This window comes from Ranitomeya imitator, chromosome 7, assembly GCF_032444005.1.
Source record: "Ranitomeya imitator isolate aRanImi1 chromosome 7, aRanImi1.pri, whole genome shotgun sequence".
Taxonomy (NCBI): Eukaryota; Metazoa; Chordata; class Amphibia; order Anura; family Dendrobatidae; genus Ranitomeya; species Ranitomeya imitator.
In genome coordinates, this window is record NC_091288.1 from 61950406 (window position 1) to 61977284 (window position 26879).

The 26879-nt window shown below is 40.0% G+C and overlaps 1 protein-coding gene across 7 annotated transcripts in view; it reads right to left on the bottom strand.

The window, feature by feature from the left end:
- The window catches only part of COL6A3 (collagen type VI alpha 3 chain), a 158057-nt gene that overhangs the window by 42973 nt on the left and 88205 nt on the right, over positions 1-26879 (bottom strand). For 4 of the 7 annotated variants that reach the window (XM_069733332.1, XM_069733331.1, XM_069733328.1 and 1 more), the window contains 23 exons: positions 25450-26031; positions 23251-23865; positions 22376-22975; positions 19886-20491; positions 18007-18612; positions 16070-16416; positions 15094-15172; positions 12210-12355; positions 12004-12096; positions 11257-11310; positions 11046-11117; positions 10922-10948; positions 10068-10112; positions 9611-9664; positions 8562-8624; positions 6467-6532; positions 4801-4854; positions 3367-3402; positions 1652-1714; positions 1510-1572; positions 1047-1109; positions 526-588; positions 263-313 (listed from right to left, as the gene is read on the bottom strand). In XM_069733332.1, coding sequence (XP_069589433.1) covers positions 263-313; positions 526-588; positions 1047-1109; positions 1510-1572; positions 1652-1714; positions 3367-3402; positions 4801-4854; positions 6467-6532; positions 8562-8624; positions 9611-9664; positions 10068-10112; positions 10922-10948; positions 11046-11117; positions 11257-11310; positions 12004-12096; positions 12210-12355; positions 15094-15172; positions 16070-16416; positions 18007-18612; positions 19886-20491; positions 22376-22975; positions 23251-23865; positions 25450-26031 — 4448 coding nt within the window. The remainder of the gene's footprint in view (positions 1-262; positions 314-525; positions 589-1046; positions 1110-1509; positions 1573-1651; positions 1715-3366; positions 3403-4800; positions 4855-6466; positions 6533-8561; positions 8625-9610; positions 9665-10067; positions 10113-10921; positions 10949-11045; positions 11118-11256; positions 11311-12003; positions 12097-12209; positions 12356-15093; positions 15173-16069; positions 16417-18006; positions 18613-19885; positions 20492-22375; positions 22976-23250; positions 23866-25449; positions 26032-26879) is intronic. The other 3 variants (XM_069733329.1, XM_069733333.1, XM_069733334.1) reach the window with 1 other exon arrangement.

A 26879-nucleotide genomic window follows, 5' to 3' on the forward strand; every position in this document is an offset into this window, starting at 1 on the left:
TAAAGTTTTGGGTTTTGTTTTTTTTTATTTGTCTTGCAACGTTCTGGATCACTAAAATGTAGTCACTTGCATTCATTGTAACAACCACTTGTGTCCTGGCAATGCTCACTGAGCTTGTAACTGGCAACTGAAAGGAGTTACACATCCTTCTGGATACACAGAAATGTGTAAATGCTGAAACCAGTCCTGCAGTGAAGCAGTTTGTTTCACACTATAATCGTAAAACACATGGAAACACATTCCGAAGGATTAACTGACTTACTTTTCTGCCCTTGGGTCCCGGTTTTCCAACTCCATCCCGTCCATCATCTCCCTATAATAAAGAAGGTTGGTGGCTTAATCTTGTGTATATCTGGGATTGTTCAACAGGAAATTACATTAGACTCTTGTAAGTCAGTAGAGCCTAACTATTCCCAGTAATCTATGGTGGAATTTAAATGATAAACTATTCCCAGTAATCTATGGTGGAATTTACATGATAAAATAATGCCACCATCCAATGTGTAGGGTATGGAGTTAACTCACTGTCTCTCCACGAGGTCCAACTGGTCCATCAGATCCTTTGGCTCCAATATCTCCTGGTTCACCCTTTAGGAGGAAATTATGAAAATTGCTTTACTAATATGTCATGCCTACTTTTTTGTGTGGACTGTGAAAGTCAGTACCGAAACTAATAAAAAAAAACGGAACTCAATGAGGAACATAATTAATAGTTGGTCGCTGCATGCTGATGAGCAGGACTGGATTAAGGTTCCGGTGAGACCCTTGTTTTACTTCCGAGACCCAGATCCTATCTGACCTCTTATCACAGCAACATATAAGAAAGACAATTTACGTCTTCAATTCTCAGTTCACAAGTCTGTTATTTTATCCTTGTTCATTCAATTACATTTTAGTCGTAGGAATCTAAGTGCAACAGTACAATAAGTACAATGTGAAAAACAACAGATGATATAATTTCTCTGTATACCGAACCTAGAGAGGGTTATAAATAGAGAGCAGAGATTATGATTTACATTGGAAACACAACAGCTGGTTATACAAACCTTGCGCCCGAGTGGTCCAGGTCTGCCACGATCCCCAGCAGGTCCAGGAGTGCCTCCTGCTCCCTAAAAGAATACCAAAATGCAAATACATGAGTCAGAGGAAAGCTCATATCAGACTAATTCCAGCATTTTCTCCCCATGTGTAATCTCTATTTAAGGCTCTTTAAATAGCACTTGTGAACATATGTAAGTAATCTAACATCACTTCACGTCTAACTCTGATAAGAGGATTCATTACAATTTCAAAGTGAGTTCTGGAGATTCTGTTAATCTGAGTCTTCTTGGTTTATGGCATATCTTATTCTTCCCACCCTAGTGCCATTTGAAGAGTATACATTTTGGCAGACTCTCACTACAGTTGTTACTACAAAAAAAGAGAATTAGTTTATATCGATTGAACTAATTATCCCTTAAATATGTGTTGGGGTACTGTACGCTGCAAAAATAACAGATGTAATCTTACTCTTGGTCCTGGAAGACCTTGCTCGCCTCTTGTGCCTGGAGTACCAATCTGTCCTGGAGGACCCTAAGGATTAGACACATAGACATAAGGTAAAATGCTGAATAGCCATAACAGCTAAAATACCATGATCTTCATTGCCTACCTGAGGACCCCTCAGACCTTGTTCTCCAACTCCGCCTGCAGCACCAGCACCTCCTCTGTTACCCTACAAGAAGATGTAGGACAATATATGTTCAATATAGATGAGTGAATCGATTTGATGCAAATCGAATTTGTATGGAATTTTATGAAATTTTCAGGTCTGGGCAAATTTGAAGAAATGGGCATGAAACATCCCCCCAAAAATGCCCCCTTCGTTTGCCACATTGCAAAAGATTGTATCAGACAGAGAAGACTTACAAGACCTCTGGCACATTTGTGTGGTCTTCCCTGAACTCCTGACAAATATAACATTTTTCTATGTGCACCTACATACCTAGTGTTCTTTTTTTACATTCTTTGTGGTAGCAGTTGAATAATTAGTGTTGAAAAGATTCTCAAAAGTTAGAGTGCTGTACAAAATGTATAATAAAAGGAAAATTTGCAATGGAAATGGACAGGGTAGTGTAACAGAAAAAAACACCCATACCATGGGAAAAATGTGGAAGACGCTAGCAACAGCAGATGCACCACCACTGGCATAAGCCATCTGGGCAATAGTACTAACAAATCCAGGCCACAATTGAGCTCCCTTGCCTCCAACAAGTGATTTAATGGGGAGAAACTGCAGGCCTTATCTCTCAGCAGGATGATGTTACCTCTGACAGTGACACTGTCAGTATGATTCAGCATGCTGCACAGAACAATCCATCTCATCACAAATGATGAAGAGAGACAATTTTGGGACCATCTTTTAATTTAATTCATTTTTTTAAATGGGTTGTTGCCCCAATAGACTTCAGAGTGTAAAGGTACCGTCACATTAAGCGACGCTGCAGCAATCTAGACAACGATCCCGATCGCTGCTGCATCGCTGTGTGGTCGCTGGAGAGCTGTCACACAGACAGCTCTCCAGCTACCAACGATGCCGAAGTCCCCTGGTAACCAGGGTAAGCATCGGGTTACTAAGCGCAGGGCCGCGCTTAGTAACCCGATGTTTACCCTGGTTACCAGCGTAAATGTAAAAAAAACAAACACTACATACTTACATTCCGGCGTCTGTCCTCTCCGGCGCTCTGCTTCCTGCACTAAGCGCCGGCCGGAAAGCAGAGCACAGCGGTGACGTCACCGCTGTGCTTTCCGGCCGCTGCACTTACACAGTGCAGAGAAGCAGAGCGCCGGAGAGGACAGACACCGGAATGTAAGTATGTAGTGTTTTTTTTTTTTTACATTTACACTGGTAACCAGGGTAAACATCGGGTTACTAAGCGCGGCCCTGCGCTTAGTAACCCGATGTTTACCGTGGTTACCAGTGAAGACATCACTGAATCGGCGTCACACACGCCGATTCAGCGATGTCTGCGGGAGTCCAGCGACGAAATAAAGTTCTGGACTTTCTGCGCCGACCAACGATGGCACAGCAGGATCCAGATCGCTGCTGCCTGTCAAACTGAACGATATCGCTATCCAGGACACTGCAACGTCACGGATCGCTAGCGATATCGTTCAGTGTGACGGTACCTTTAGACACATCTTTTCAGGGCAACTGGAAGCCAGGGAAGTTTTGTAAACAGATTTTTGGGAAAAATGAATTGAATGTGGTGAGTTTGAATTGCAAAAGATTTGATCATCTCTAATGTTTACGCATAAATAGTAACACAGCATGATAATTGGGCAAGAAAAGGGTACTAAATATCAAAAGTAAAATATCCAACTTACCTTAAGCCCAGGAGGTCCTCTACGACCTGGACCGCCCTATGACAAAAAACAAACAAAAGAAAATAATAGTGAATAAAATGCTAATACTGTTGTAGAAATTACCAATGCCAACTTTTTATTATAGAGAACTTATGCTCATGTCAGAGATATTATAGTGCATTAGATGCTGCTATAAATATCCAGAAAAAATTGTTGATACCGAATGGTTTGGAAATGTTTGTTAATTCATGAAAAATCCAGTGGTTTCATACTACGGAACCATTAAGGACACACAGGTCTGGACTGGCCCACAGGAGAAACCTCTGGTGGGCCCCTGTGCTGAAGTGGGCCATCACTCTCGTATATGAGCAGTACTTGGCACAATACACTCGATTCACGATGTACAGACAAAGGCAGCAACTTATTTACTTAAAGGGAACCTGTCACCCTGAAAATCACGGGTGAGGTAAGCCCACCGGCATCAGGGGCTTATCTACAGCATTCTGTAATGCTGTAGATAAGCCCCCGATGTTACCTGAAAGAGCAGAAAAAGATGTTAGATTATACTCACCCAGGGGCGGTCCCGCTGCTGGTCCAGTTGGATGGGCGTCTCTGGTCCGCTGCGGCGCCTCCCATCTTCATTCCAAGACGTCCTCTTCTGATCTTCAGCCACGGCTCCGGCGCAGGTGTACTTTGTCTGCCCTGTTGAGGCGCAGGCGCCGGAAAGGTCAGAGAGGCCCGGCGCCTGCGCACTGCAGTACTTTGCTCTGCCTTCAATAGGGCAGACAAAGTACGCCTGCGCTGGAGCCGTGGCTGAAGATCAGAAGAGAACGTCATGGAATGAAGATGGGAGGCGCCGCAGCGGACCAGAGACACCCATCCGACCGGACCAGCAGCGGGACCGCCCCTGGGTGAGTAATCTAACGTCTTTTTCTCCTCTTTCAGGTAACATCGGGGGCTTATCTACAGCATTACAGAATGCTGTAGATAAGCCCCTGATGCTGGTGGGCTTACCTCACCCGCGATTTTCGGGGTGACAGGTTCCCTTTAACAACCCAGTTTATTTCTATATAAATTTGTGAATGAGGATAAAGCCATATTTGCATGAAGCTGAAAAGTGGGGCCCTGGAGTTGTTTACTGGTAGGCCCTTGGTAAGCTAGTCTGACACTGGTTACTGGTTACACAGGGTCCATAAAGTCCAAGACTTTCCTATCATGTTGACATGTTACATTCAACTTTACCTTCTCTGAAGAATATTAACCAAATCTTTCAACTTCTACTAGCTTACCCTCCTATAATATAATAATAGGTATATAATATTATATATATAATATATGTTACATTCTTTAATAATTTATTTTCAGCTTATTCTCTTCTCAGCTTGTTTTTTGCTGCCAGTGTTTCCTCACACATGCAATTTCTCACAAACGTCATAGTATTGATGCGTTACTCACAGCTTTTCCTGGACCGCCAGGTTGTCCTGCAGGACCATCCCTTCCAGGCTCTCCCTGTTAATAAAAAAATAAGTTGTGATACATCATTTTCCATGGAGAAAGATCTTGATTGAACTTCATACTGCTTTTTTTCACTATTCTTTATAATTTTATCATCAAAGTCATCAAAGGACCTTTGTTGTAAGAAACTGAAAAACAATGAAAACCATATGTCAAATTATTTCGAGCGAATACACAATGCCCTTTTGAAGATTCAAAAAGTTGTAATATTTTATACAACAAAGGACAGTTGCATTTGAAGTTCTTTACTTTACGGTTTTCAGTATGCTTATATATCACTATCACTCAAGTAACGCTCTGTTTGCATGATGTTATGCATATGCTTGTCAATGTATAAAAAGTATAGACTTCTGTGCTTTCTTCTACAGTGGGTCACCACAAAAAAAATCACATTGCATGCAGCACATTATTTATAACATTGGGCCTTTATGTTTGGTGTATATATTACATATGTGGAGAGATTTCCCAGCATAGAGCGCAAAGTATAGGTTTTGCTATTTAATCTGAGAGCAGCAAAAGATAGGAGCCTGATTCCAGTGATGTGTCACTTATTAGGCAGCGTGCAGTAGTTTCAATACAATGAGCATTTTATCAGCAAGAGAATATCACTCCAGGACTAGGTGTCATGTGCAAGCTAGTCCAGCTTATCTGTGTGACCCCACCCGCATCACTGATTGACAGATTGCTGACAATGTGCAGTATACAAAGGAAGCTGTTAATCAGGGTTGTGGGTGGGGTTATACAGCAGAGGAAACAGGAATTCTATCAAAACTGCACCAAGCAGCTAAGTAAGTGATACATCACTGCAATCAGGGACTCTCTCCCTACATCATGCTGTTCTCAGATTCCATAGCAAAAACCTGCTGACAGATTCCATTTAAAGCAGCAGAAATGAAACAACAAACATACTTTAGTCCCAATGACCATTATACGAAGAGATCTACAATTGTCCAGGACTACTATACTGATGACCCATCTTTTAGCTTGCTCATCAATATTAGATTGGTAGGGGCCTGAAACCCTACACCCCAACCAATCAGCTGTTTGTAAGTCCCACAGCGGCTGGAAGTACACAGTGCATGGCGGTGGAGCACCACAGCATAGGTAATGGATATTCTTGTGTATTGCTGGTGACCTCCCATTTGTAGAAATGGGTGCAGAGTTGCAGCACCTGAGAAGAGCTACTACATGATGAACAGCGTTGTGGTGCTCCAGCTACGAACACTGCATACTTCTGGCCACCATGGGACCTGCTAATAGCAGATCAGTGGGGATGTCGAGTGTTGGACCTCACGGATTTGACACTGATGATGTATCCAAACAGCTGCAGACACAGACAGAAGAGGGTCCATGTGCAAGAACAGTATTTGGGCACATTGCAGAACATAAGCGCTTCATGGAGTACCCCATTATGTATGTGACTGAAGTTTCTGGCTGCTTTGTAGGTAATAGTGGGCTCCCATAACTTTTGGGCTCTCGTGCAGCTGCATAGGCTGGATCAATGGTTTGTTGGTTCCTGTATCCAAAGGGTAGGTCATCAATATTGTACTCTCCGAAAACCCCTTTATTCTATAATCATAATTAACTGAAATCAGAGATACTTTACCACACTTCCTGCCTCTCCCTTCGGACCTCTTGATCCTCTCTGAGTAGAGTCTGTTCCTGGCTCACCCTAAAGCACAAAAAATGAAGATTAAGATTTATAAGAGGTTAATAGACACGGAGACTTGTTGAACAAGGATGCACTAAATTCATTAAATCAATTCTGGACAACCCCTGCTTAGTCAATTCACGACCGCTTATAAAAAAAAATATTGTACACTCACCTCCTGGAGCGGCGCCATTCCAAAGATATCAGCGCCATTGTTCCCAGAGAGTGATGTGACTTGTTGTGTCACGTGCTGGCTGCAACCAATGAGTGGCCGCTCGTCAGATGCAGCTCCCAGGACATCCACCCTGACAGAACATTGATGAGCTGCAGCTGATGAGCGGCCGCTTATTGGCTGCAGCCGGCACATGACACAACACTGTCACATCACCACTGGGAACAACGGTGCCAACATTGCTGGAATGGCGCCACTGCAGGAATTTATTATAGATGAGTTCCTGAATTGATAAGCAGGGGTTGTCCTGTGTTGGTCAATCTCTTTAAGAGGCAAGATTTCGGAAGTAATTTACGACACTTTTATGGTGTAAATTATGATGATGTTTTTCATTCATGCTCGGCGTTGCCTCCTTTGGCTAATATCTTACCATAAATATCTTAAAATGCCAAAAGTCGCTAAATATTTGCACCACTGCTAAATTTTGTGACATTTCAAACAGTTTTATGCAAAAGGTGATCTGAGGAAGAGAAATGTTTCACCAAGGAAAGCTAGATTGAGTATGTCACATGTGCTTTTTGGATCAATTTGGATCAATTCTACACAAACACTGTGGCCCCGATTAATCATTTGTGTTTTTTTAAGTAACTTTTCTTTTTTGACTTGTGGTTTTCACTGATGTTTTTTGCATCAGATTTATTTTTTTTCTGTCGCTGACTGGTATTGCAACTTTTTAGAGGGAAAAGTGTTGCAAACATACAACCAAAACATCTGATTTAAATAAAATCACTTGGGGTTGGAAACTGGAGCAGAAAAGCGCTAAATTTTTTGACTTTTTAAAAAAGGCGTACTTGATGAATTCGTTGAAAGCATCTCAAAAAGCCATGTTAACGTACAAATCAGGAAACTAACCAAACCGCAAAAAAACAATTTGAATGAAGACGAAAACTGTTTGATGAATTTGTCACAAATCCAAAAAGTCACTAATTGACAAGTATTCGCGCCAAAATACTGGCAGAAATGTGATGCTGAATGGGGTCATGTGTTTGTGTGTTCAAGCCTCTAATGATGATGGATGTAAAACTTTACATAGAAATTATTTTTTCAATTAGAGAAGCACTTTAGAAAAACTTTAATCTAAGCTAACCTTAGAGAGACATCCAATGCCTTTTGGCTTGGCTGACTTGCACTTAAAGGAGTTTATTTATGCTATCTTATATAACGCCACTAATTCCACAGCACTTTACAAATATCTTGATCATTGTCCCCGTTGGGGCTTACAATGTAAATTCCCTATCAGTATGTCTTTGGACTGTGGGAGGAAACCAGAGAACCCAGAGAAGATCTACAGAAACATGTGAAGAACATACAAACTCCTTGCAGATGTTGTCCTTGGTAGGATTAGAACCTAGGACCGCAGCGCTACAAAGAGCAAAGCACTGAGCCACTGTGCTAATGGTTGTCTACATAAGAAAACCCACTTTTACATACCAAATTAGGAAAGCAGGACTTCATAAGGGGAGCATGGTCTCCTCACTTTGAACAGTTATTCATAAGCCAGAATGAGAACTTCAACATTTGCTGACGGTTTCCTCTGCAAGTTGCATTTTTTTTTAGCAGGGAGTCTCTTCAGTAGTTTATCAACACAGGACAGATTATCCAAAGTGGCAGAGCATGTACTGTATGTGGACACACAACGAGTCCATGCTACACATACCTAGGAGCCATGGACATTGCTGTCTCAAGGAATATAGTATCTACGATGATGGAGGCATTCATGGATACAGACTAATTGCACTGAATGTTCCGCAGAAATGAATAGGAGGTCACAGTACAGGTCCATGTATCGTTAAGTCCCACGGTATACAACATACTTACTGGATCACCGCGTAGTCCTTGGTCTCCTCTTTCTCCTCTTGAACCTTTCTGACCTTTTTCTCCCTATTTGTTAATAATAATAAAAATTATGTCAGATGCACAGAGTGAAACTTTGCATGTACTTGAAACAGAGTAAAAGTATTCAAAAGTATGTACTAGACCTGGAAAAAAATCACGTTTGAGCCTTATATTTGGCCTATACACTAGAAAAGCTCATGGTTAGAAAAAGTTTGGGGTTCGTACCTGACAGTAACTGTCCGCTGCTAAATGCTGAACACGGCAAGTCCATTGCAATGTTTAGAGTTACGGGGGAGGAAAGAGAGATCATTTTCCAGCTCAGAAGTTTGGGTCTCCATTCTTTTCAATCAGGGTCAGGTTTGGTTCAAGGTCGAAAACAGTTCTGGCACCCAAACCAGACTTTGGAATAAAGTTCAGGTCGGGTACCAAAACTCGAACTTCCACGGGTCTTCTCATCCCTACTCTTGGTATATACGACAATTGTTTTCATAAGTCTCCGCATAGCCAATTGAAGCTAATAAATTATTCTTTAGGCCTCCGACCGACCTGAATACATTAGCCTGCCATTTTCTCTATAGAAAACATAGCTAATTTAATTTTGTTTATGCAGAAACTTTGGAATAATATGCATACCGTATTGTACTATTATTATTTTTTTTTATTATAAGACCCAATGTGGGACATATGGCACTCTCAGCTTATACAGTGGCATATGTTGCAGTCTTCTGTCAGAGGTATACTTTGAGAAATCTTTCTAATGTAAACTTCCAATGTTAGAAGGTTATCGTGCTGATACTTTGTCCAGACTAGTGTCATGGCGTCTGCGTATGATGTAGCCAAAACAGCCGGATTCATCAGGATTTGGGGATTTTAGACAGCAATAAAGATACCATGCACTGTATTATTATTGCAATCAAAAGCATGACATATACCACTAAGACTGGTGTGAACAAAACCTTAACGCCAGAGAGACGTGATAGAAACTGTAGAAACTACTGTGTTTTACTGAAGGAGAGACCAAAATTACTCACCCGTGGCCCTTGGCTGCCTCTGTCTCCTGCAGATCCAGGGGTACCCCTCTTACCCTAAAATGGAAGATTGGACACTTTATCTCGCCCTTTGCTTGGCATATATATATGTACAATAATGTGTATAAATGACTGTACATTACACATAAATGGATGAATTGCTCTCTTTTACGCAACTCTAATGGCTACATGAAATTAAGGGGTCATTCCTATCTCAAGCATTTATCCCTTTATCCCATCTACTAAAACAAATTGGTGGCCAGATCGGTTATAGTCCTTTCCCTACAACCAGTCATATATCAATTAATCTCATATCTAATATCAATAATTAATATTTAACTCTGTAGACTTTCAAAGGTCATTATGTAACTATTCCACCAACATATACATAGCTACGGTAACTAACTTCTTTTAGTGAATGGTAAGAGATATACTAAACGCAACCATGTATCCAACTTACATCTTCACCATCAATGCCATCCAGGCCAATTTCTCCTACTTCACCCTATGGATAAATGATACATTAATACATTATGTGAGATTGATTTATGCACATGTGTGATATAAAATAGAGAAATGGCAAAATGCTACTACTCTTTTACTCTTTTAACTTAACCTAGAACACTAAGTAACTCTGTAGCATGCTATGCAGGGACTTGTGGATGTGCAAAAACTAGGGGCTATGGCCAACATTAAAAGCTATGACCTATTCAAAAGACACGGGTTCTGAGATGTGCCATCAAAATGGAGAGGTGACAGTTCATGACCGCCATATCTCCTTTCGTTATCTATTGAACTGCTGGAGATAACTGAGAGCTGTACTCCACCATCTACAACAGCCCCGTAGAGAATAAAAGGAGACAAGGTTCGCATCTGCCATTCCAACATGATATTTCAGAGCCCCGTTCTTCAGATAGGAAGGTTGGCCAATGGTCAGCCTTCCTCATATCTGCAAGATATTACCCATCCTTTGTATAACTTTCCATTATGAGATTAAGATTGCAGATGTTGTGCTACCTGTCACATCTAATTATAGTGAATGTGGATGAGCAGAGATATAGTAGGGTTGTTTTTTTGGCAACTGTTGGGTTGTGGGTGTCTATGTCTCACAGTTACAAGCACCGTGTAGCCCTGGCCTTATATCAATAAACAAAATCTCATGTACAAGCTAGCGTATGTTCATTAACTGTGAGCCAAAATGATGATGTGTGTTGGTTATTCTGTAAATATGTTTTCTTCCAAGAAGGAACATGTGTTGTATAACCTACACAACTTGGAGATACAGTTAAGATGCTATTGTGGAGATTCTGTTACCTTGTCCCCAGAGAATCCACGAGAACCCTAGAACAAAGACAAAAAACACAATTTGTCTAAGTTTAAAAAAAATTGTAAGTTTGAAAAGCAAATCTGCAGATGCAAGAAGAAAATGATCTCGTACCTTGAACCCTCTTTGACCTGGGCATCCTCGAAAACCTTGTGTTCCATTTGTACCAGGTGGACCACGCTCTCCCTAAGGCATAAAACACAATGTGTATATAGGTTTTGGTAAATTTGTGTTTATATTTATATCTTCATATCTCATTTTTTAATTTAATATCCATTGTAAATGGATTGAAATATATGAGAAACAGATTAATGGCATTACTTACAGGTCCGCCTTCTTCACCTGGGAAGCCTTGGTGACCCTTGAGACCTGGCGCACCCTAAAAAACAAAGACATAAATTTCACATTAATATCAAAACTTTACCATGCTTTAAATCCCTTATTTATAAACTGACGCAAAGAATGTGAGTAAGTAAGTTATTTATTTCTTTTGCTAGTCTGCCCATTGTACTATCCATACACCTTATGTAGCTGTTCATTTGACAGCAATACCTCCATTCTAAATGTTAATGGGTTTTCAAAGGTTAAATGGAAAGAAGTGCTACCAAAGAGCTCTGAGCACGGTTAAAAAACACATCTGCCATAGGAAGGGTTGGATTGGATTCATGCTACAGGATTGTCATGAATATGTCTTCCCTGCAATGCTCATTTCCCAGTAATCAGGCAGTGTAAACAGGCTGCCACTCAACTGCTGAACAAGCAAAATGCTTAAAAAGGTTATTCTCGGCAGCACATCATCCTGTGTAAACAGTACACGTGCCACCGAGAACGATGGCACTCTACGACCACAGAATGATCTAATACTGATTGTTCTTTACTCATGGGAAATGTGATCTACCTGTTGAAAAAGGCTACTAAACAACTACCCTGTTCACAACAACATATGGCAACATTTTACTTAGTTTCATCTGAAATGGAATATACCGAGAATGGAAATTTTTAATAATATTTACAAGGATTTTTTATGCATATTTTCATTTTTCCTGATTATACATTAAAAACTGAATCTTACCTTTGGTCCAGTTACGCCTGGAGATCCAATATCACCTCTCTCTCCTGAACACTTGCAAGGGACTCCACAGCAACCTTTCTCTGCAATGTTATCCTGTTAACAAGACATGAAATGAGTTCCTACTAGTCAGTGCTATAAAAGTACCGTATATATAATATATGACAGTGCTACTGTACCGACCGCTGCAAGACAACAGCAGAACTCACCAGTTCTTCAATGATCTCGTAATCCAGATCCACACGGTTTAATCTCAGTGGGTTATTGTATGTGAATCCTCTGCCAAATTCTAGCTGCATTATTTGGTCAAATTTGGGGGTGCTTTCCATTCCCACAAAAAGCAAAGCTCTAACTCCTATAGACACATTTTAAAGTCAAGATCAGCACATTATGTAATAAACTTTATATTACATCTTCAAGTAGCACGTATTATAGCGGATGACTATAACTGTGATGTTTTGCGAAACTTTTATTTCAATTACTAAATTCTCAAGCTTTCAACAAATACTCTAGACACTGTTTCCTGTCCCTTCTTTTGGGAGAGAAATTAACGTACAATGAAAAAGAGAGAAATGATCTAACTAAATTAGTGCTGATGCTGCTGTGATCCCAGGCCTTCATTACATAGCTAGCAGCTATTAGCTGCATCTACTAACACACAAACAACCTGACATTTCTGTTTGGGTGAGATATTCTAGTCCTTTTTTGCAGTAACCATGTGAAGCAGTTTCCTAAAAATAGTTTAGTCCAAATATAAGAAAGAAGATGAGGGCACTCACCGGTCTTCTTGAAATACAAAACTTTTATTGGCAACACATCCAGATAAAATTCATGGCCAGGAACGACGGAGCCGAAGCTCTGGTGAGCAGGGGAGAACAAGGACGACGGCCGTTTTGCGCTGTGCTTGCGCGAAACGGCCGTCGTCCTTGTTCTCCCCTGCTCACCAGAGCTTCGGCTCCGTCTTTCCCGGCCATGAATTTTATCTGGATGTGTTGCCAATAAAAGTTTTGTATTTCAAGAAGACCGGTGAGTGCCCTTATCTTCTTTCTTATATTTGGACTACACAGCTGGCTTTCCTTTATTTTGAGGAGCACCCGAGGTCAGAAATATTATGGCTGTTTTCACCGCTGCCGAGCACCTAGTATGAGGTAGCAGTCTGGTCATAACCTCCGTACTGGAGACTGTGCCGCCCTGCTTGTATTATTTTTGCTAAAAATAGTTTACTCTGCTCCTAATTCACTAAAAGGAAGTTGTTTGTTGTTTTCAATGTCTGCCATGTTACACATGTAAAGAATTTGCAGCTCTGTATCTAGTCATGGTTTCTACAGGCTTTCTATCTTACAGGTCTCTATACACTGTTTTGTGTCCCTTGTTATGGGAAAGAGATTACAGTGAGTAAGAGAACATTTTTTCTTCTTCAATTGGTGCTGATGCTGCTGTGATCACAGGACTTTATTGCAAAGTTGCCTATTTAGATTAACAAACAAACTGACATTTTTGTTGGGTACAATATTCAAGTTCTCCTATACAATACCTATGTGAAGCCTTACCCACCAAATACTTTACTCGCTCATAATTTACTAACAGGAAGTTGTTTATTGTGTCCATTATCTGTTATTTTACATCTATAAAGAAATTGCAGCCCTGTCACTAATCGGTGTTTGTACATGGTACCAACCCTCCTTTTTCTTTTAACTACATGCTTTCTAGCTCACAATACCATACACATTGCTTTTATGTCTCCTCTCAATGGAGAGAAGAAACAATGGGAAACAGAGGAATTGGCTTCTTACATTAGCGCTGATGCTGCTGTGATCTCAGGACTTCATTGCAAAGGTGCCTCTACTGACGCATACAAATATAGATTGGAGCGGTCCCCACATATTAAACCATAACCTTTAATCAATTCTTAAAATGACAAATATCACAAACAAATCAAATAAAGTGCTCATGCAAACCAGTGCTCATTCAAAAATGGTTTGGTCTCACCACTGTTGACGGAAAAATGATCCCGGCCTCCTTCCGGAAGTACCTCGCCGAGAAATGGATCCACACACACAAAGAAAAAGGGGATTATATATGGGGAGAGAGACATAAGCTGTATGTAATGATTTCCTAGACTCCCTCTCGTGCCCCAGTATTGCTCCTGTCCTAACAAGGACAGGCCCCAAGTGGACCCTATAGTGATACCGCCAATGATATGCGGCTAAGTACTCCCTACGTGTTTCTTCCCCAATGGTGGGGATTCATCAGAGGAGTTAATATAAAGATTTGGGAAATATGAAAAAACTAATCCTGCCTGTAAGTCAAAAAAGGCCCTGCAGTGGCAAGGTGCCAGGTAAGAGAAAGTGACTGCCCATGCCCATACCTCCATATCATTGGAGGTATCACTATAGGGTCCACTTGGGGCCTGTCCTTGTTAGGACAGGTGCAATACTGGGGCACGACAGGGAGACTAGGAAATCATTACATACCGCTTATGTCTCTCTCCCCATATATAGTCCCCTTTTTCTTTGTGTGCGTGGATCTTTTTCTCGGCGAGGTACTTCCGGAAGGAGGCTTGGATCATTTTTCCGTCAACAGTGGTGAGACCAAACCATTTTTAATGAGCACTAGTTTACACGAGCACTTTATTTGGTTTGTTTGTGATATTTGTTATTTTAGTAATTGATTCAAGGTTATGTTTTAATATTTGGGGACCCCTCCAAGCTATATTTGTTAGTTAACCCCTGAGGGTACTTTGAATGGTGGTGAGAACCTCACACCATAGCTGATATCACACTCTACTGACACATAAACAACTTGAAATTTCTATTTGAGTAATACATTTAATTATATTTATTTAGACTTGGATTAATATTAGGCATGCACAGGTTGTCATTTAGCAATTTATATTGGCCAGTACATATCCAATCTGCCATATATTTTACTAATAGGACTTACCGGTAATTTAAACAAGTGGAAAGTTTATGTAAAATGTAATCTACCGTATGTTCTATACTGCATATTTTAGTTGATTAGGATGAATGTTAGGAGAACATAAGATCAGCTACAATCATGTTGCTACCACTACTCTCGTAAACCGCTGCTTACCTGCCGTTTGCAGTGATAAAGATGCTTTCTGAAGTTCTGACATGCTTACATCAGCACCATCTGTTATGTGGATAATAACCTGTACATAAAACAAACTACTGTAAACTCTCCATAAAATCTCTACAGACTCTGATTTATACGACAAGGTACCGTGAAATGAATATGTGAGTATGAAAGCCATGCACATTGCAAGAGATCTATATTTTTTAACTCCTTTTTTAACCACTTTTTCAATAACCAGACATCTTTCATTTTTGTGCTTTCATTTTTCCTTCCTCTGTTCCAAGAGCCATAACTTTTTTATTCTCCAATTGACACAGCCAAATGAGGGCTTGTTTTTGTGGGTCGAGTTGTAATTTTAAAGTACACTTTTTATATAATTATATATAATGTTTCGAAAATTAAGCAAACATATTGCAAAGCTGCAAAAAAAGAATGCAATTTTGCCATTTCCTGTTTTTTATGTTTTGCTTTTTTAGCATTCATTATGTGGTAAAAATGGCCTGAAAACATGATTCTCTCGGTCAGTATGATTACAGCATTACAAAACTTACAAGGTATTTCTGCATTTTAGTTGTTAAAAAAGCTTCCAAAACTTGTAAAAAAAAATTTTCTTGTGTCGCCGATTTCCGAGATTCGTAATATTTTTATTTTTCCGTCACTGAGGACGGAACAAGGCATTTTTCTGAGTACTGAGTTGACATTTTAAATTAGAAAAGATGAAGAGATGGGAAAAACAGAATGCTGAGGGTAGGGAGGAGTTACGATGGAAAAGGGTCAAACAAATGAGTCATAAGTTATGACTTGGAGAGAACAGTCTTTTTTCCAATGATGGTAGGAAAGAGGAATATGGTGGAAGGGCATTGGTCTGTTATGCAGAAGGGTCGTGATGGTTGAACATTAAAACTTTATCTGATTTGGTTGTTATGGCAAACAAGATGACATAGCATTGATAAGCCCATATCAACTTTTCTACCTTAAGACTGTTGTCTTCTCCAGAGGTCTTGAATTTGTTTAAATATGTTTGCAGAGTTTGACTACTCAACACATAAGGTCCCCGTGTGCCCATTGCAAGGATTTTTTCAGCCAGCTCTTGACGATATTCTGAAAAATCAAATGCCTCGACTGGACCTGTTCTTCCTTGAGATAAAGTGGCAACTTTCACTGTAGGCTTCTTGTCGCCACTGCAGCTAATTTTCTGCATGTTGGAAATACGTTCCAGTATATGCCTTAATTTGGACTCTAGTCCTCTGTAAGTGTTAAAGAGATTTTGCCCAGAGCCAACTTCCGAATCAAATCCAATAATCACTTCCAGGTTACAATCTGCAAATAAATCATAATGTTATACCACTAATAGAAATAAAACCAAGTGAGTAATTCAGTGGTGAACAAAGACAGAATATGGCCCCTGTGTGAGGACTTAATATGGGCCCTTTGCAGTCCAATAGCTTATAATAAGGCACCTGCTTTTCAGGTAGAAGTGCCCCCCCCGATAACATTTCCATAAATTGTGTCTACTGAATGAAGTATCTATAGAATGAAATCGTACTAACATTAATGTTAGTTCACTGCAATAAAAAAAGGAATATTAATTAAAGCAGCAGAATTTTTTTTTTATTTCGGTGTCAGAGTGGTATTGCCAATGTAAGCTCCCTGTCCTTAGTAAAAGACTCGCAGGCTGCCATCTTCAGCTCTTCCCAGTGCCGCCATCTTGTGATCGCAGCTCCGGACTGTCATAAGCTCTCAATGTAAATCTATGAGAACCTCTTCTGGCCTCATCCTGCCTCTCATAGGTTTACATTGAGAAGTGGCCTCCGGCTCACCCAGTGAATATTGGAGCGATTCGGCAGGTCACAAACAGCAGAAGACCACTGAAGTGGTGCTGAGAAAAGAAGAAGACGGTGGCTGGTAATATTACTAGGGGCAGATAACTTACATCAGTACCGCCACTCCAGCGGTGAAATAACAAAAACTTTTCTAGGCTTCTAGCTAAAACATTATACACTTCAATATTCTTCTCTAAAAACTTCAAGTGATGTTCTCATCATTTTTTGAAGGTGTCCACCACCCCCAGCCTTCCAGTTTACTGCTCCCTAGGGGATGGTCAGATGCAGCTTGCTTAAAAGTTCAGCATTGTTGTCCCCTGGACGAAATTGTGAGTTCTCTGATGCTGCAATCAGTGGCAGCTTGCCTCTGCAACACTGGAAGAGAAGCACAGTTGCACTGAAGCTGGCAAGATTTGGAGGTAACAGAGCCGTCCAGTGATCTGGGCAGCTTCAGAGCAGTGCTTACAAACCTTATTGAAAAGAGTTTGTTATTGCTGCACATGTTTTGCCACTACTGGTAGACTGCAATGTTTTCTGGTTCCCTAGGCAATAAGCAGTAAACAACAAAATTAAAAATCCTCCATTCATGAGAATTGTGAGTATATTTAATACCAAGTAAATAGAAATGTTGATAGTTTTTAAGAGCATATTGAACTTCTATTCGTTTAAGATAATGAGAAACAGTTCAACCGTAATAGGATTATAATTATTCCCATCACAGAATGTAATGACATATTGATCGGTGGGGTGCTAGGCACCATGGTGGTTTTGCTGAGTAGTATGTGCTTTACCTGGTAGTTTTGCTCTATAATGGTGGATTAATCACATCGCCTAATAGTTTATACTATTAAATAGGGGTGGATACACAGTTGGTGCAACTTCTGGAGCCCAAAAAGTACGGAAGCCCATGTCTACCTCCATGCAGCCATATCTTTCACAGAGACATTACCGTACTGAATGGGCACATATACTGTCCTTACACATGGCTTAGTTTCTGTATGTGTCTACCTGGTATAAATCATATCATAGCTATCAACTGTAATAATGAATGAATATGTATGAAAACTGAAAATAAGAGGGTACCTACCCCTGACACCATCTACAACACCTGGACAAACACTCCTTTTTTGCAGAGCAGTTTCAAGAGTTATCAAAATCTGTTCGTTCAGCTCTGAAAGCTGTTGGACAATAGGCACTCGGAAAGCACTCGGTGCATCACTTGTTATCTTGGAAACTTCATCAACATCTATGCTTCCCACACCGATTGCAAACACTTTGACTCCCCTACCGGACAAAGCTTGTGCCGCAGCTTGGCCATCACTGACTGACTTTGCTCCAGTGACAATGAAAGCAATTTGTGGAACGTTGGTGTCAATTCTACTGCCGGCTGCTTTTACAAAGTGTTTATCCTGCAAATGGCGAATAGCTGAGCCCAGATTGGCCACGCGGCCTCCTTTATACTCGGATTTTGATACAGCCTCCATGATTTCTTCGCTGGTCTTGTATTCTCTGAGGAAAAACTCATCGGTCACATCTGAGTTGAACTGAGCCAGTCCAATTTGAATCGCTCCCTCTTCCTCCACAAGGGCATCAGCTATTCCAGATACAAACTCAAGAACCTCTTTAAAATTGTCCCGTCCCAAGTTCATGGAGCCATCGACAAGGAAAACAATGTCGGCTTCTTTCTTTCCATCTGAAACATTACAGTGAGATTACGACTGTTATGATCCATTTGTATTTTACATATAAAAATAGAAATGATTGCAGAAGGCACTCCCCGCTGGCAGTAGGAGTAGTTTTTGCTATCATAAAGTAGAGTTACAAGACATATTGTTGCGTTGCCAAACCCCAAACTTTGTATGAAAAATATATACAAGTGGAACTGTTCTTAAAGTTGGCACTGGGGTGTACTTTTTGTCACTGTGTCGATTTTTATTCTATGTGTTTTTGTGAGACTGGATCAAATTGGTAATGTCTGAAATCTGAGTCTGTAACTAAATTTGTGGAAAGGTTGGATGTGACAAATCTGTAGCAGTCGCACCTTTACACTACAGACCAAACTGCAGCTTAAAAATGGAGTTAAAACATAGTTTGGTATAAATGCTGAAAATACTATGATTTCTGCATATTTTACCATTTTACATTGAATATATTATACAATTTTATCTTTGGAATTACTGCTAATAATCAATAATCATTTGGAATATTAGATGATTTGCAATGGAAGCTTTTCCAACATAGGCAATTCAATCACAATGACTCTTACATTCCTTAAAGGGAATCTGTAAGCACGTTTTTGCTATGTAATCTTAAGACAGCGGGAAATAGAGACTGAAAGACAGAATTCAGTGATGTGTAACTTATTAGGCTGTGTGCTGTTATCAAGTGTTAACACGATGAGATTATAACTGCTCGACTACAGCTCACATAACTGCTGGTCCAACCACGCTCCTTTCTGTGATAAGCAGCTCACTGTCCATACACTGTGTACATAGGGAGCCTGGCGGGGGTGAGGGCAGCTTTTCAGCTCTGTTTCAAGCTGTATCCAAGAACTCTGATTGCGTCACAACTGCTGTACCCAGTAAGCTAAGTGATGCATTGTTGGAATCAGGGTCTTTTTTTCTACATTATGCTGCTCCCAGATGAGATAGCATAAACTTGCTAACATATTCCCTTTAAAGATCCCTTGTGAGGTAGTGTTGTACAATACATTGTCAGTTGCATACTTAAAGGGGTTAGTAAGGACTTTTATTATTGGCTGAGGAGCCAGCTGTCAATCAGCATGATGTGCGCAGTGATGCCCTGCCGAGCAAAAGAGAAAGATCTGCTTTGTTGACGATAGGTGAAATGGCCGGTTCAGCTAGATCGTCCCAGTACAGAACAGGCAGGTACTTAGTCCCATACACAACAATAATAAAAGTCCTGGATAGCACTTGTTACTGCATATGCTAAAGTTGAATACTTACTGATTGGCAGTTCTGGTTGTGATGGTGGTAAAGTTGGATCAACAGGACTTGTAAATGACCTGAATAAGACATTTTCGATGTTCGATAGGTCCTTAAATTCCCTGACAGTGAAGAGATAGCGTGGGTCTGACACAATGCGTTGCACTTCATCTCTGTCAGCACTGCCACTGGCTACAGCAAGAGATCTGATCCTACTAGTTCCAAGTAATCTAGCAGCTCCAGTAACGTCATCTTCAGACTTGCCCCCGGTTAGAAGTACCAGATATTGTGGCACACCTTCTTCTATTCTGCTCCCAGCTGATTTTACAAAATGATTTTTTGTTACAAAATCTAGAGCTTTTCCAATATTCAGTGGCTCCCCTCCTTTGTTTCGCAGACGACGAATGTTTTGAATCAAGGCAGGCTTGTTCATGTAGGTCTTCAGAAGAAACTCTGTAGTAGGATTGTTACTGAACTGAACCAAGCCTACCCTCACTTTATTAGGTGCGATCTCAAAGTTCTGTACAACTTTCAAGATGAAATCCCGAATGTTAGCAGTGCCATCGGCACCAGTTTTTGTTGAACTGTCAATCAGGAAGACAACATCCCGTCTATCAGGATCTGAATCTATAGAAAAAGAGAAATATGGAATTTGAAAATAGAGAAACCATTTCATGTATTATATTCTACCATCATAGATATTTATCACTAGAGATGAGTAAGTCCGTGAAAAGCAAATTTCATTAATTTTGAGTTTTATAAAAATGTAGGATTACCCCAAATATGAAATATGATGTCTGCCATTTTACTTGATTATATAAGACCTGGAAAATGGTTTACATTTTAAAAAACAAAAATCTGTTTACCTGTCCATGCGCCACAACTACCCTCTTGGTCCTCCACTGTCTCCACCTACTCCTGTGTCAAGGGCAGATGATATTCTCTTTTTCCTTCACTATGTTCAGGATGACTTTATTATTTTCTAGTGTAACCTCAGAGTATAAGGCACTTTTGAGTTGCATTGAATAAGCTTAATGCAAATCACATTTTTTAGCCAAAGCCAAGCAAACTGACCAATGTGAATTTTTGCTAATTTACTCATAACTATTTATCGTCATCCATGGGATAAGTTCTGCTAAATTTTGGATTACCAAAGGTCATCCCGCTGGTACCCCTACCAGTTATTAAAGCTGGGGTCTCGTGAGGCATAATCAAATATATGCAATGCAGCTCTACTCATTACTTATGGGACTGGAAGAGTTAACCAATTGTTAATACCAATGAATGAAGCAGACTTCATTCAAGAAGGGAGAAAGAACTGAAGGCTTAAACCCTCTTTGTAGTGATCATGGGGTTTCCTCAAGTATAAGTCATTTATCACTTTTCTTGTGGATATTTTTGGTGGTAATACCTCTTTAAGATGATAACTTACAAATTATAGTACTAAGTATTAATATGTAGTAAATAATAATTATTTGTATTCATTTACATCTTTTCCTCTCTCCTCCTGTACCAGTTGTGACTTGTATTTTTCAAGATTATTGTACTTGTTTTATTATGTATACCCCTCACATGTAAAGCGCCATGGAATAAATGGCGCTATAATAATAAATAATAATAATAATAATAATCTTTTAGTTACTCCATTGCTAAATCTATTTCTGTCCCTTCAACCCCCACTTTGGTTAATCTTTATTATTAGAGGAAATTTAATAAAATAAGCATCAAAATTTTGGTTTGATTTGCAATAAACTGGAATGGACTTCAATAGATTTCGGACACTTTCTGCCTTAGTGGACAATGTCTATAAAAAGTGTGTTTATTACATAATTAACATGCCCCAAAATTTTTGAAAAAAATATCCTAAAGTGAGTCAACCAAGAGACGAAACGGAAAATGTCTCATGTTTAACAAGATAGACCATGAGCCACTGTGATATGTTTGATGCATCTCCTGCCTGACTGGTCTGGTTCTAAGCTGTCATTATTTAGGTCAATATTAATCTACCCCATTATGTTTTATGTATGAACATGCAAAATTGGGCTGTGTCTTTGCATTGTAAAGTAATGTTTTAAATCTTTGATCTAAGGTCCCCATACATATTAGACTAACATCAGACAAACACCGGTGTCATTTTAATGTGTATATGTGCTTGTAGGCAACAAGAAATGATGTTCGGGGGAGATAAGAATCCAGCAAGATGATTTCGGGCTGGCAATCTTCTTGTTCTCTCAGAGAAAAGCCGCCAGAAATGTCTGACTGCGTCTTTCTCATAGAGAACACAGGAGCCCTTGTTATGAAAGTACAAAAAAATATTTTTCTGTTTATGCACACAAACCTTGTTTGAGCATGTTTTTCATGAAAAAATTGTTTTATTGGAAGCTATGTGCTAAAAGTAAAGTTTTATTTTCAATGTTTGTAAATGTTCTTCAATTTATATGAGAAGAATTACTAATAAGTAATGTGGAAAATACTCATTTGGGGTAACTTACAATTTTATAAAATTATTACCTGCAGTCGTTCCTGATTGTCTTAAAATGATCTCAGTTATTTGATTTTGATCCAGGCGAGTGACACTTGAAAGCAATCTTTGTTCCACTGATGGCAATTCTTGGAAACTAGAAACAGAATATGTATAATCTTGGCCAAAAGTTATTTTCCTGGCCTCATCATTGTCAATGTTTTTTCCAATCACAAAAGGAAACACTGAAGACTCTTTAACTGTTCTTGCTCCTTCTCCAACGTCATCAGATGAAGGACCAGAAGAGGCTACAATAAGAAACTGTGGAACTTGTTCTTCTATACGACTTCCAGATGGCCTGGTAAATATATTCTTAGACACATACTCCAGGGCATTACCGGTGTTTACTGATGATCCACCTTTTGGTCGAATTCTCCTCACAGCGCTTTGCACCTCTTCTTTGGTGGAGTGGGCATTTAACAAGAATTCCACCTTGGGATCTTCACTGTACTGGACTACAGCTACACGTGTGGTGTCTGGACTGACATCCATTGTAGCTACAATCCGTTCAATCAGCGATTTCACATTGTTGAACTCTGAGGCTGCACCCCTTGACCCATCAACAAGGAACACCACGTCTCTTTTTGCACCTATTAAAGATTACATTGCACAAAGTAAAGACTTATTATATTACTAACAATAATGTGCAACTACATCTTTTTTTATCTAACGCTTCATTCAGATGGGCATTTTGCATTCATGTTTAACCATTTGATGTAACACCTAGACCACCCACAGTTGACTGAAATAAAGTCAGAAGACCAAGGGCTTGCCATACGATTATGTATAATATAGCAATACTGTTTGATGTTATCATAGTAGGCAGGAGCCACTGATAAAATGATATCATTGCAAATTTACCAACCTTGTAATGTTACTGTAGGACGTGACTGCATTAAAATTTCAATATCACCGGCTTGAAGTTCAGACACTCTTGTTGTGAAGGTCTGATAAACAGTACCCAATTGGCTGACATCAGGAACAGTGACGGCAAAGTCAGGAATAAAGGAGATTGTTCTCAGCTCTCCAGCATCAGCATTTCGGACTCCGATAGCAAATGGAATAACACCAGAATTCTTTAGCTCTGTGGCAGGTCTCCTGACATCATCCCTTGACCTGGCAGTGGTTAGTAGAACCAAGAACTGGGGCACGCCCTCAGCTGACCGACTGCCTGCTGAACTGGTAAAGACATTGGAGGTGACATAGTCCAATGCTGCCCCTGTGTTTAGTGTTGATCCACCAATTGGTGATAATTGCTGGATAGCTCTTAGAACTCCTTGACCATCTGGATGAGTATTCAGTAGAAAGCTGGGTCGTGTGGAATCACTGTATTGAACAACTCCAATACGAATACGATCTTGACCCACATCAAGGTTTTCCACCACCCTTTGAATAAAGGAACGAAGAGAGGGAAAGCTGGATCTGCCATCGTTAGATCCATCAATCAAGAACACAATATCTTTCCTTTTGCTCAAATCATCTAAAATTACAAGAAAACAAAAGTTACACAGCCATACCTGTAAAATATCTAAAAGCCAACATTTTTTCAGAAACATGGAGAATAAACAATGAGCTTTCAATGATCTTCAAAAGTTTCATTCGGATTTTAGGAGCTGCACATACACATGACACCAATGTGCTTGAAGAAAATAAACAAAATAATATATGCTTTTACCAGTAAGTGTATCTGAACTAATTTTTTGTTTCATCAGGCCAGATACTAATCTGCTGGTACCTGTAAGGACATGTACATCTAGACTTACAATGGTCTTCAAAGTCATGAGTAAGAAAATACTGAGTCTTTAACTTGAAGTTTTAACTCTTAATGGTTAGGTCTAATTGATGTTGGACTTCTTTGCATTAGAAGACCATGTGTGTGATAGGTGTGGGTCAATCCTCTACAATCTGCATCTATATGAAGAATCAGGTTCCCTTAGCCACTCATCCAGCCCGGTGGATTGGCCTTTGGTCAATGCATCCAGGGCAAATTGTGCAGTAATGTAAATGTTGGACCCAAAGAGGACAATACTCCTTCATATCAACTGTTTGACATGGCAAGTGTGTTTAGAGTATAAAAATATATTTTTGCATTCTGGTGGGCCATACGAAAAAAAATTCTATATGTGCTTTGACAACTTTCCTACAATTAGGAATGATCGTTATGTCAAATGGGGGGTGCAAAATGCTGTAGCTGTTAAAACATGGCAGAAACTAAATGATGAAGACATAGAAGCGCATGTGTGAGCGTCATGAATAACTTATACCAGTGGCAGCCACAGTGCTCCTATACCGGTGGCAGCCACAGTATCCCATACAAGTGATAGCCACAGCGCTCCTATTCCAGTGACAGCCACAGCGATCCAATTACTAGTGACAGCCACAGCACTCCTTTTCCAGTGACAGCCACAGCACTCCTATTCCAGTGACAGCCACAGCGCTCTAATACTAGTGAGAGATATATCTTTGCCATAGCAGTGAGAGACAAATTGCCTCGTAACAGAAGCCATCACAGTGCCCTCATGAAAGCACAGCTGCCGCAGCACCTCTATGGAGAAGCCAGCCATTGTGCCACCACAGCAATGACCTTTATAAGATATCCAGCCACAGTGCCACATTAATGCAAGCCATAATGCAACCTATTGAGCATTTGTCCAGTTAAATGTTTGCAAACCATATTGTCCCCATTGAGAACAACCAGAGAATGCTAACTACAATGTCGCTATGAAAGCCATGCCTCAGCATACTCACCTCAATCCAAGTCACGTCCAGTCTCTGAAATGCAGAAGGTTACATATAAGGAGCTCAGGGCTCATGTGCAACCTACTGCTCCAGCATGGATCTTTAAGATCAGTGCTGGAAAGAAAGAAATAAAGAAAGAACCAGACTTTCCTTTGAAGGTGAGAAAGATACAGATGTCTTTTGATTGCTGTGTGAGAGCTATTGTCAGTTAAGGTAGAGGCATTGTGATACACCTCTACCAGAAAAGTAAAGCATTGTGCCCCAAGCAAAGCCTGAGCAACAGCAAATGTGGAAATCTGGCAAAAACAAAAATTAAAGTACTTACAAGTTTCTGTTGGCACCTCCACTGAGATGGTTTTTATGAGATTAATAAATTGTGACTGTAAAGAGGAGAGCTCTCCCAGAGACTCTGAGGACACAATAAATTGTGGTGCCAAAACAATCTTCTCAAGTTCCTGAGATTCAGCCCTTTGTGCCTTGATAGCAAATGTCACCACACCAGCTCTCTTCAATTTATTTGCTGCCTGATCTATGCTGTCTCCAGATTTGCCTGCAGCCAGCAAGACTAGGTATTGTTGTACCCCCTCTTGAATTCTACTTCCAGACTCTGGTGTGAAAAGATTGTCATGGGCATAATCCAGAGCACCTCCAATATTGAACTCCTTGCTTGGTTTGAATCTCATCCTTCGTACTGTACTGACTACCTCGGGTTTTGTTTGAAATGAGTCAAACTTAAATTCCACTTTCACATTTTCACCGACTAAACCCAAAGAGATACGAGTTTCATCTGGGCTAACGTTGAGACCATCAATGACGTTTGCCACAAAGTTTCGAACAAGTGGAAAACTCCCAGCAATATTGTTGGAACCATCAATCAGGAATAAGATGTCTCTTTTGCTTTCTGTGTCTGTACAAAAAGGCACCAAAATGGTTTAAAGGTTAAACAAACCCTCTTAATAAATTGTCAAATAGGACCTAACTCACCACAATCATCTACTTTATAAACCAGATTCAGAAAATAAATAAAAGATAAGAAATGTAATTACTACCCAACAAACAAAACGCATTTTAGAGTTTAGTTCAACTCATGACACACTACGGACCTCCAAGTATAATAGGAGATGCCACATGGGACTTATTTGACCTATTAGAGCTTTGCAGGTGAGGTTTGTCTTAGTGACCATCCCACTATGGGTATCACGCAGTGTTTCCTGAAGTTAGCTTAAAGATGACCGGTCAACATTCCTGCCATGCCTGCTGTATTAAGTATTCCCCATAAAATGTATTTCACAAAAAAATAAATATGTGGCATTCATCATGTAGTAGCAAAATCCATGAATATATGTATTTATTCCATTAAAAAAATAGTCGGGGGGTAAAAAATCAGTAATGATCAGCAGACTGCGTATGGCTGTTTTGCACATAATGTGCTTTCTCAAGGTTTTAATGTCTTGATAAAGCACATTGTGCGTAAAACAGATGTAGCCAACCTGCTGGCCATTATTGCTGTAAATCCCCCAACAATTTTTCCTATGGAATGATTAAAGGGCTGGTCCAAAGGTAAAGTAATTTTCCTGCTAAATCCCGAGCTATTTAGTGCCTATATCTAAAATATTTTCGAACATACTTGCATTAAAAATTTTCTATCCTTCCCTAACCACACTATCTAACAGCTATTGTATTTTTTCCCTTCTTCTTTTTTGACGACTCTTGGTTTGAGAATGCCAATACTACTCAAGCGAAGCATCATCAGGG